The sequence below is a fragment of the Ornithodoros turicata genome, chromosome 1 (genome assembly GCF_037126465.1).
Source record: "Ornithodoros turicata isolate Travis chromosome 1, ASM3712646v1, whole genome shotgun sequence".
NCBI classification, from domain to species: domain Eukaryota; kingdom Metazoa; phylum Arthropoda; class Arachnida; order Ixodida; family Argasidae; genus Ornithodoros; species Ornithodoros turicata.
Window position 1 is genome coordinate 50,333,020 of NC_088201.1, and position 11,358 is coordinate 50,344,377.

The following is an 11,358-nucleotide window of genomic DNA, read 5'->3' on the forward strand; positions in this document are numbered from 1 at the left end:
CCCTTGCAGCAGAAAATGCAACGTGGCCCATTAGGCTGACACTAGCACCGGTGTCGAGGAGTGCATAGAAGACCTTGTTCCCGACCAACACTTCCAGGAGCGGTTCTTTTCCACCGGCGGTCGCCAACACCTGCAGCGATGATGCGTAGCCGTCTGCCGGGAAGACTGCTACGCTGGAGCGTTTCCCGGACACTGCGCGCGGAAGTGGCCCGGCTGATTGCATGTGAAGCATCGAGGGCCGTCGTACTGGTTCAGCGTCCTGCCTGTCGCGCAATCCCTCGCAAAGTGGCCGACTCCACCGCAACGGTGGCAGACGACGCCCTGTTGCTCCCGGCCTCTGATGTAAACACGGCGATGGTTCGCTGGTGGATGACGTTGTCCGTATGTCGGCGGTGCTCGGGGTCCGTTCCCACGTTGTCCCGCCAGGGGTGCAGCAGCCCAGGACTGGTCGTGTGCTGATGCGTCATACGGTGAACGCTGGGGGACCCAGCTGGGTGCCTCTGCGCGCAGCGTCGGCGGCGCCGGTTCGGTATTAGCGCGCTGTCCGGAAACGCGAGCACCGCTATGTACGGCTGTGTACTGGAGCGGCCACACCTGTTGCACGTGCATTCTTGGAGTGGAGATCGATGTGGCCGTGGTGGCAATAGCTGATGCAGCTTGGTCAGTCGTGCGCGCAAACGCCAAATCGGCCGCAACTTGATCTGTTCGTGGTGGTGGCGGCACATAACGGAGACGGTGCCATGCGCTTTCCATGATAGAGCCGGCGGCCTTCGCCATCTCGTGGAGGTTGGCGAATTTTGTGCTCGCTGTCATGTCCTGGAAGGTGGGGTGCATCTGTCGTCGCACCCGTGAGACCTTCTCGGCGTCCGAAACAGGTTCTCCGATTCGGTCGTAAAACTCAGATATGACGTGGATGAACTCTTTCAAATTCTCGGCAGGATGTTGTGTGCGTTGCTCGAGTTCCGTCTTCAGCCTATCCTTGTGGTCCACGGTCGTGAATTCTCGCGTGAATTCCTGCTCGAATTCGGGCCAGCTGGTAAAGCCTCCTGTGAACCTCCACCACTTTTTCGCTGATGCTTCCAAAGATGCCGGTAACAGCTGCACGCGGCGATCCGCCGAAATTCCGCAGATGTCACAATATTCCCTGTATCGTTCTAAGAATTCTGACGGTGATTGCGTGTCCTCATAGCCAGAAAACTTCGGCAGCGGTACTGGGCCTCCCCTGATCGTCAGCGTGGCCGCACTGTCGTGTCTGCCGCCTACCACGTTGTCCTGGTTAGGGTTAGTAGCTGCCTCTAGGTTAGGCCTATCCGGGTCGGCGGTCTTGCGTGTTCCGGGCTCAGTTTCCAACGTGGCACTCATTAAAAGTTCACGGACTTGCCCCGCCACTCGTTCCCTGTCCATGGCTGATCCCGTTGTGGTCGACAGCAGTTGTTGTATCAGCTGGTGCGGGACGGTGACCTGTTCCGGCGGCGTTTGGTCGTCGTCACTCATGGTTGCGGGTACAGCTGGACGAGCCCCCACTTGTTAGACCGGACGTTTATTCTTGTCCTCGAAACACTCAACCACTCAATTACAACGCGTTCATCACCAACAATCTCTCGACGCCGATGTCCCTGTCCCAGTCTCTACTGACTAGGCAGTCTCCTTCCTCCCTGCTCTGTCCTCTGTGTCCCCCGTACCGCACGTGGTCTCTTCCTCCTTCCCTCTCTAGCTCCTTCTCCTCCCCTCTCCACTGTTGCCTGCTCGCTGCTCCCCGCTGGCTGCGGTGGTGGTCTGGACACACCCTGGCTCCCCTCACAAATTTTAAAGTAGCATAGAAAAGTAACCGCTGATGGCTGTACAGTTTTTCTACGCGGCGTGCTATACTGAACGACCATTAAGAAATGCTTCCTGAATGCAGGAATGCAAGTTTCGTTCTGCCTGTACCTCAGGATGATGAAGGTGATGATCTCAATACAGTGATCAATACAAGAATTTTTGTTGTGTTTTCGGAGGAATTTATTGACGGCAAAATCCATTGCATGTGGAAACAAGCCCCGGACTCAAACTTAGTGTGTGACGAGACAGCGTTGGAGGACTAGGTGAGAATAGAGAGCGAGGTGTTTGTTACCGAAGCGGTGATCGATGATGCTATTGTTTGTGGGTTCAAATGGCTGAAACTGCTGATAATGACACATTTGATGAAGACGAGGATGTTTTGCCATCCATTACGTGCGTTACCGCATTTTTCACAATTGATATTTTGACAGATTTCGTTAAGGAACGCGAACTGTTAACGCTGTACGTTATGGAGCTGGATGCGCTTGAACGTGATGCTGTGAGGCTCAGCAACTACTAGAAGCAGTCTAAGTTAACAAGTTATTTTAAATAAATGTTGATTTTTCACTGTCTCTTTCGTACCCATCACCCGTGGGGATGAACATTGCGTGGGCTCTGTGGCGTGTAACTGTTTTAGATCAGCCCTCCTATAGTGATATTCCTCATATCACGATTAAGTTTGCGATGGCCATCGATATGGTTATGCGTAGGTTTTACGGGATGTGTGGCTCCCGGAAACTCGTATTGTGAAGCATTTTCCTGCAATACGTTACCTTAGTGTTTTTCCTGTGAGTCAGTATGATGCCTGTTTTACATCAAATTTCAAGAAAATTGTCTTGTAGGAGGTGTGGCAGGTTGTGTGTGGATGAGGTGCTTGGTCCTGTCATAAAATTTAGAACTCCCAGATTAGTTTGATATGTTTATATCCTTTTGTTTTGTAATGAAGCATGCTCAGTTTCCATAAGTTCAACCGCAGCTTGTAGACTGCTGGTGCAAATGCAGCTTGCATATGTGTGTGGCCCCTTCCCTTGTGAAGATGTGTCCTGCCTCAGTGTTGAGTGCTATGCTCTAATGCTTGGTAACACACATCATGTAGAGTAATTAATGTAGTATATAGGTAACTGCAATCAATATTGATGGTACTGCATTGTTGAGTTGATCTATGTTTACTCTAGGAAATTGCAGACAATGGGGTCGTAACAAAACCTTGACAGCCAGCAATGTAGATCTTGCATGCATGTGCTTGGGGTATAAAAAATTCCTGTTTAATGCATATTTGTACATGTGACATTTTTATTCAAAGGATGAGCTTCGATCCATTTACCAGAAGCTTGAGAACCACATCAAGCAGGAATTGGAGAACAGTAGCAAAACAGATGTGAACAGCAAGAAGAAATCTACAAAAAAGAAGTAGATAAAAAAAAGGCACAAAACTTTATAGCTACATTGTGTGTACCTGCAGCTTCAAAGACAGAAGGTATGAAATCTTGTAAAATAACTGTGCATTGCCTCACACACATATCTTAAGTTATCCACCTCAACTATGCATTACCACATAATGTATGACTGTAGTGCTGCACATGAAAGGAGATAAGATACTCTGGCGGGATGAAGGAAGGGCCCGTCCTGGTCCCACAACCAAGGTTTACTAGTGCTACTTTAGCTTTTAAGCTTTCGTTAAGTTACAGGTAAAGTACAAGTCAAGGATATGCTGTCAGATCTCCAGCTATGATATCATGCAGCCTGAGCGACACATCTCTATATATAGTTTAGTCTCTTTAATGATTACTGTCAGTGGTAGGTCATTATTTTAGATGGTTGTACTTTTATCTTTATTGATGTGATGCCATTTTCTATGAGAAACGAAAATAGCGAGGTGTCAAGCGTCGTGCATTTTTTGAGTGGAAGCGTATTAGAAAATAAGTGAGCGTATGTGGTGCTTGTAGTCATTACAAAACTTGTGATGTCTTTTCTACAAACTTATCATAATTTGATAATTATGGTCTGGAACCTTTATCTTGTTAACATTTGTTTACCTTTAGAAAGTGAGAAAATTGTCATTTTCAGTGTTTACATTAGACATGAACTTTTGTAAATGTCCTTGCTACAAGCATGGACCTTGCTCAGTTTTACGAGCTTATACAAACATTCATATACTACCTAGTGTTAATAATTTGTATATACTGGTGGTCAAGGATGTATCTGCAAATCGGCATGGACATACATATACACATCTTTTATTCTGTTTTCTTGTAGTCACTTTGTTTTGTTGTGTGTAGCCTGTGTGGTATAAGCAAGATACACTGTCGCAACGTAATCTTTTAATGTTTCATACTGCACCATCTTACCACTTATCACAGCTCATATTGCACAAACTTTGTATACTATGTGCCATTACAGCGGTTGGAGTTTCATGCGTGTTGTAGTTGATAAAGGCACCAATTGCTTTGATTAGACTAAAAATCCAACTATATAGTGTAATGTCCTCTCCAATATGAACTGAAACAGTGTTAGTGTGACCTTGCTATGGTAAATCTCTCAGACTACTGGTGAGAGCAAATACTTCAACCTGGGGGAATTTTGTTTTCCTTTCTCAAGATTGTGTGGAACATATCCTGCCGGTCTACCTTTATGCTGCAGACATCATGTTATCATAAATTGCACAGATTTTCAATGTGCAGTTTTTATAATTGACTACTCTGTTTTTCATTTGTCTGTCATAGAAAGTAAGTTAGAAACTTACTATTAAGTTTTTGAAATAATGATTTGTAAAGAGAACACGTCTCCCGTGATGTTAATTTTCTGTAGTTTTGAGCTGACACAAGCAATCCATGACAGTGCCGTGTAGTATGCTAATTGCAGTAGACTTTCCAAGCTCAACGCACATCCTCATACACCTGTAAAACAAGCTCTTAGTTTTGTTATTAGTTGTGCCTGCCGTTCTTTTGACATTTACTGGAACGAGGTCATGTTAAACATCATTTCAGTTCATGCCGGAGTGCACAGGATGCACATATTTTCAATCTATGGCAGGCTTGCTGTGTGTTTTATGAGGTAGCTTTAATGTCATGTAACAGTGCTCATGTAAGATCCTGTACCCATGGTTGCTTCCTGTTACATGGAAACTACTCTAAATCATCTGAATTACCAGGTAAATGTTTTTGACCCAAGGAATGGGAAAAAAGTATAAAAAAATAAATGAAGAATAGGCCTTGCTTCTTTGCTTGAATGTGTAAAGTGGTAAACTGTATTTGCATCAATGGAGACTGAAAGGCTGGGTTACTTGCATGATGACTGTCTGTTTGGAACTGTTGTGGATGATGTAGCTGATAATCACAATTGAAAGAAAAGAAAAAAAAGAAAAGAAAGTATGTCTGCAGTAAGGTTGCAAACAAGAGACCTTTGCACTCAAAATGACCTTGTTATTGGCTTTGCTTATGTCACAGTGAAGCAGGGCTATGTATTAGTATTGTGTTAGCATAGTCATCTTTTGGCAGTTCATACAAGCTACAGCAAGCATGGCACTGAATGCTTTTATTTTCGTGTCTTTTCACATAAGTAGGCTTTACTTTATAGTTGCCCACTTGTGACATATAAAGATTATATGCCATAAATGTCTGTTTTAGTTTGTTTGTGCTGGCTTTGATCTCTGTGTCCCATAAATTGTGCATACAACACCCCTTACAGTGTCAGAGAGCTGTTGAATACAAGAACATGTTTTCTGTCTATGTATGCTTGCATATAACGTATGCCTACGTAATCAGTTGCATGTATCAGATATTTATCGATAGTACACCTTCAAGTAATATGGGCTGTTCATGTTAACTAGTTTACTTACTGTGGGGATCGCTTGGAACTGTTTTCCCAAAGTGCATTTAAAAAGGTGCTAAAAGACATATAGCTGCGAATGCGAATGAATCAGGGTAATCACATTTCTGCATTATTGGTAGAAAAATGTGATAATCTCTTTGTGTAACTGCATGTGATACAACATTGTCGGGGGACATTATACGAAGCTTGTTGAATGTTCTCAAATGTTGATCACAAAGTCATGATACTGTTTGAATCCTCACTCTAGTAACTTTACAAGTGCATGCATAGCACTTCATGTAAGCAGGCATCAAACAAAAGTGTTAGCGAAAGGTTGAGTTACTGCAATCAATGTCCGTGCAGTTTGTCTGTCAAATACACCGAGACGTGTCTCATATTTTGTGTTCTGTTTTTTTTGTGTCATCTCTATTCTGTGCCATTGGCAACAACTTTGCAATGCAGACCCGAATGAAAGCTAATGAAAAAGTGCTGTCACATGCTTTCTTATGGTCTTCAGGGTCACTGTAGCTAATAGTTCAATTAAGTTTGCTGCCAGTTACTTTGTAGTGGTTTTTGCTGTCATGAACATCACTGTCAAGAGCTTTTGATTTCCATTTTGCCACATATCCAGGTCAGCAACCCGACATAAAACTTCCTTGTTGCGTTTCATCATATTGCAAAACAGTCCTCACTCACCGTCATCTTGTTCACACACCTTTGAAACGTCCGCCATAGCGTGCGGTAAGTTGTTTGCACCGCCCCCCCCCCCCCCCCCCCCCCCCCACCCCACCCACCCACACACCGAGCCAGCCAGCAGGGGGGCCCTTCGTTGGGATCCGGAAATAACGGTCCCGGAAAAAACGGTCCCGGAAAAAAGGGTCCCGGAAGAAAGGGTCCCGGAAAGAAGGGTCCCACTGGCAAAAGGCGGAAAAAATGGTCCCGCAGGCAGGCGATATAGCTTTGCCATCGCTTAAACACACATCATTGGTGTGAAGGTGATATATGTATTATATTTTGTGAACTCTGTGTATTATTTTCCTCTTTATTTTTTTGCTTTGAATTTTTAGATAGATAAGTGCTTTATTTAGACATTCAATACATTACAAATTATAAATTCCGTAGTGAATTGCGCAGTAGTAGCACATGACTACCCCGCTTGATTAAAATTGCTACCCCAAAGTTGGCAGTAACTCGATCGGTGCGGGACAGATGACATTAGTGCACAAATACGCTTGGATTTAGTCAAGAACAAAAACAGCTGGCAATTACATGTCACACTGCTATAGTAAGACAGGAAAAAATGGTACCGGACCCAGCCGTTGAGTTTGAGAGTTTGAGTTTGATTAGCCGTTATTTTCTTTCTCCCGCACGTTCTTCTGAATACTATTAGTACATTCGTGCATACCGTGCATGAACAGTCTATGAACTAGTGCTGAAACAAGTTTTTTATTGTCACTCCCGTATTCTTTTCTGTGTTTAAGGAGTAGCGAACCGGCTTCGCACCTGGCTGACCTTTCCTTGTAGTTATCATTATTAGTTTTTTTTTTCAGTAAACATATACCCCCCGCCCCACTGGTATAACCCGCATACTTTTATTCGAGGCCTCCTCCTGACCACGCCTAGGATAGAGTAGATTACACAGACAAAAAGAACTCCGCCCAAAGCCGGAAAAGAGAATAACGTCAAGTGTAAGCGCTAACCGAAGGACATAAAGCTTTACACCAGTACCATGCTTAGGCTAGAGTAGGTTACACAGACAAAACGTTCACTGACCTAGGTCTAAGAACTCCGGCCAAAGCCGGAAAAGAGAATGACGTCAAGTGTAAGCGCCAACCGAAGCTATTACCCGAAGCCAGCTACCGATCGAGTTATTGCCGACTTTGGGGCAGGAATTTTAGTCAAGCGGGGCAGTCAGGTCCTACAACTGGGCAATTCAAAGCAAAAAAAAAAAAAAGCAAATAAAACACCGTATTCACAAAACATAATAACTATCTCTGTCTGAGGAGCATCATCTGTCACACCAAAGATGTGATTTTGTGCACAAGCAATGGCAAAACCATTCCATGCCTGCGGGACCTTTTTTTCCCGCCCTTTGCCAGTGGGACCCTTTCTTCCGGGACCCTTTCTTCCGGGACCATTTTTTCCGGGACCGTTATTTCCAGGACCGTTTTTTCCTACACCCCCCTTCGTTGCCAGTCCACTCGCCCTCACCTCAGTTAACCTGGCATGCGCGACACTTCACTCACCCTCACCACGCTGCCTTCAGCAGTTCATGCCCTCACCACCCTTGACCCCCACCGATTGTTTTAAAGTGTTACCCTCACCAGCCTTCAACTCGTAGCTGGCCTTGCAACCCTTCAACCCCGGGGTGAAGGCCACAGCTAATATAGTATGTCTTTGACACCATGATACAAGGGCATTCCCCCATTTTAAAGGGCTCTATGCTGCTGCTTTTTCAGCATTTTGTGGTCGCCACTGGTACAATCCCAGTAGAAGGGCATAGCATAAGCCATCTCTAATATGTCTATGGCACTGTTATACAAGGGCGTTGCCACATTTTAAAGGACTGCAGCTGCTTTTTCGCAATTTTGCGGTCACTACTGCTACAATCCCAGTAGAGGAGCACAGCTGATTAAACTCAAACTTTATTTGAATGTGCCCATCAACAGCTATATAAGCCTTAATTGTGCACAAGGAACCATTGTTAACATCCAAGAAGAAATACGTGAAAAGCACGAACATTTGAATTAAAAAGGTCAACATGCGTAAAACATTTCGTGTAGCAAAGGGCCATGTGAGACGGAGGAGTCCATTGTTGCAAAAATTGAGGATTAAACAGAACACTAGAACGGAGAGTTCTTGAGGGCACTCATATTGATATGAAAGAGGTTAGCTCTGGGCAGTCAAAGATACCATGAATGCACCTATAGAGAAACAGCATGTCACACCTTTGCCTAGTAACATACAATGTTTACGAATTTAACAGGTGGGTAGTTTCATTTATAATCGACAGATGGCCGCCGGTCACATTTTTATTTTTTCCCGGGAAAATTACATGTTATTCTTTGGCCGAAAATAAGCGAAACGAGCTGGACCGCGGGTCTGTGCGATATCCCGTTCTCCTTCTGGAGGGGGTTAAAAAAAGCGCACATTTTTCCGGACTAATTTTTTTCAAAGTTCGCGTCGTTGTATCTCTGGAACCGGATGTCGCCCTCAGACGGCAATTTTTGTCACCATAGAAGGGGTGCATGCGTCTCACTTAAGCTGAAAAAAAGTTGTGGAAAATGGCCGAAACATATCGGGAAAAATTCCCCAAAACGCTCCGAACTGCATTTGTTGCGCAAATTTGCGGGGTTGTTACAGAGCCGCCACAAGTCCGACGTCAATGAAACTGATATTGGATGAAAGCTCATTTTTTGCTCTTTCGTGTGGTGTGCGGCTTGTCACGTTGTGATCATCTACTCTTTTGGTACGGCGCTCTAAACGAAAGGGCCTGCGAAAGAATCGGGTTTTTGGGGAGCGTTTTTCTCAAAAACCCCAGCTTCAAATTTGTTAATATTTTGTGTGTACATAGCTTAAACATCCATCTTTTACCACGTAAAATAAAAAGTCTGCTTATTTCACTCCTAGGGGGCGCGCGAAATATTTCTAGCTCGCATACTCGCGCGCTCTCCGCGGAAGGCTAAGCGAACGGAGAGTATGCTTCTCTTTTCGGCTGCGCTTTTCTAAAAAAAAGCAGATATTTCCTTCAAACACAGTCTTGACACTCTTCTCTCACATGAATAAATTAAATTTCTGCTTATTTGCTTCCTACAGAGCCCGCGAATTGTTTTTCAACGTCGTCCCACTGTAAGCTCTGGGCTGTTCAACAGGTACACAAAACCGCTCTCTCTCACTCTTTCTGTCTTTCATTTTTTTAAAGCTGTATCGTACGCATATTGCATGGTCGAAACATCGTTCACACGTGCCGACAAAAGGCAAATGTAGGTACCACTAGTATGCGGCAAATGAAGGACAAGTATGTTTCCCGTCGCATGGCACTGGAGGTTAATCCTTTCAAGGTGAGTTCCTTCATGGGGAAGCGTGAGAACGGGAGGCAAGGTTGCGGTTGCTCGCCGTTGCCATTTCCCCTCCACGTAACCAAGCGTGGGAGTGTGGCCATCGACTGATTCCTTCTACTTGAAAACGGATGTATATTTTGAACGCTCATAAAGGAGTTGGACATATCGGCGGATGCGGAGCAGATCGAGGTCGTCCTGTGGGAGTCAAATGCCCTCAAGAAGCTTGTACTTGACATTGAGGAATTTCTTGCCCTCCTCAGAAAATGGCTTGTGCTGTACATCACACATGATACCGTGCGCAACGTTCAGCGAATTGCGATACGAAATGAGAAGATGCTGCAGGATTCGAAGCGGATAGTTCTTCACTTTGACTACGCCGAAAATTGGACTGTGGTTTTTCCTTCCGAAATACAGGGATACCATTGGCAGAAGAAACAAATCACAATATTTACCTACGTGGTAAGCACATTCTCCGGTTCCAAGTGTTTCGCCGTTGTGTCAGACGACATGCAGCACGACACTGCTTTGACACTTCTGGCAATCAGAAAAATCGACGACCACATGGATGAGACTGGACCCTTGTACAGTACGTGTTCTTACGTATCGGATGGCGCCGCCGCGCACTTCAAAAACCGATTCCAGTTCTACGAGCTGCAGAGAACTCGTCATGTTACGAAGTGGCTGTTCAGTGCACCTGGCCATGGTAAAAATGCATGTGACGGGATCGGTGGTGTCGTCAAGCACACTGCTTCACTCCACAACCTTCGGTCGGCTCCATCAGAAGCTATCCAAACAGCAAAGGATCTTGTCGTGAAATTACAGCCAAAACTTCAAAGGATTACTCTTTTATACCTTTCATGTGGGGACGTCGATGCCTTTCGAGATGCAAAGAAGTCAAACGAGTGGTCAGTCGTACGCCCCGTTCCGAAGCTTCGCTCTTGCTACACATGGGCAAGAGAGGGTGACAGTGTTGTATGTAAGCATCTATAAATAAGACTGTATCTACTAATTACTAGCTTATTAAATAGCTATCTTTTCTCTTACCTTTTTGTTTTGAAATGTCATGCATTAAACTTGTGTGCTCGTATCACTTTTCTGAAGTCATTTGCTAGACACGCTAAAACAATTCGCGGGCTCTGTAGGAAGCAAATAGGCAGAAATTTAATTTTCTAATGTGACAGAAGAGTGTCAAGACTGTGCTTGAAGAAAATATCTGCCGATTTCGAGCTGTTTGTTTTTTAGAAAAGCGCAGCCGAAAAGAGAAGCATACTCTCCGTTCGCTTAGCCTTCCGCGGAGAGCGCGCGAGTATGCGAGCTAAAAATATTTCGCGCGCCCCCTAGGAGTGAAATAAGCAGACTTTTTATTTTACGTGGTAAAAGATGGATGTTTAAGCTATGTACACACAAAATATTAACAAATTTGAAGCTGGGGTTTTTGAGAAAAACGCTCCCCAAAAAACCAATTCTTTCGCAGGCCCTTTCGTTTAGAGCGCCGTACCAAAAGAGCAGATGATCACAACGTGACAAGCCGCACACCACACGAAAGAGCAAAAAATGAGCTTTCATCCAATATCAGTTTTATTGACGTCGGACTTGTGGCGGCTCTTTAACAACCCGGCAAATTTGCGCAACAAATGCAGTTCGGAGCGTTTTCGGGAATTTTTCC

General features: G+C 44.8%; 1 protein-coding gene across 1 annotated transcript in view; it reads left to right on the top strand.

The window, feature by feature from the left end:
* LOC135378241 (protein Jumonji-like) overlaps window positions 1-6,028 on the top strand; it is a 60,260-nt gene extending 54,232 nt beyond the window's left edge. The window contains exon 19 of the mRNA XM_064611204.1: window positions 3,125-6,028. Within this exon, the coding sequence (XP_064467274.1) occupies window positions 3,125-3,235 (111 nt within the window). The 3' untranslated portion in view covers window positions 3,236-6,028. The remainder of the gene's footprint in view (window positions 1-3,124) is intronic.
* Window positions 6,029-11,358: the final 5,330 nt, after the last annotated feature.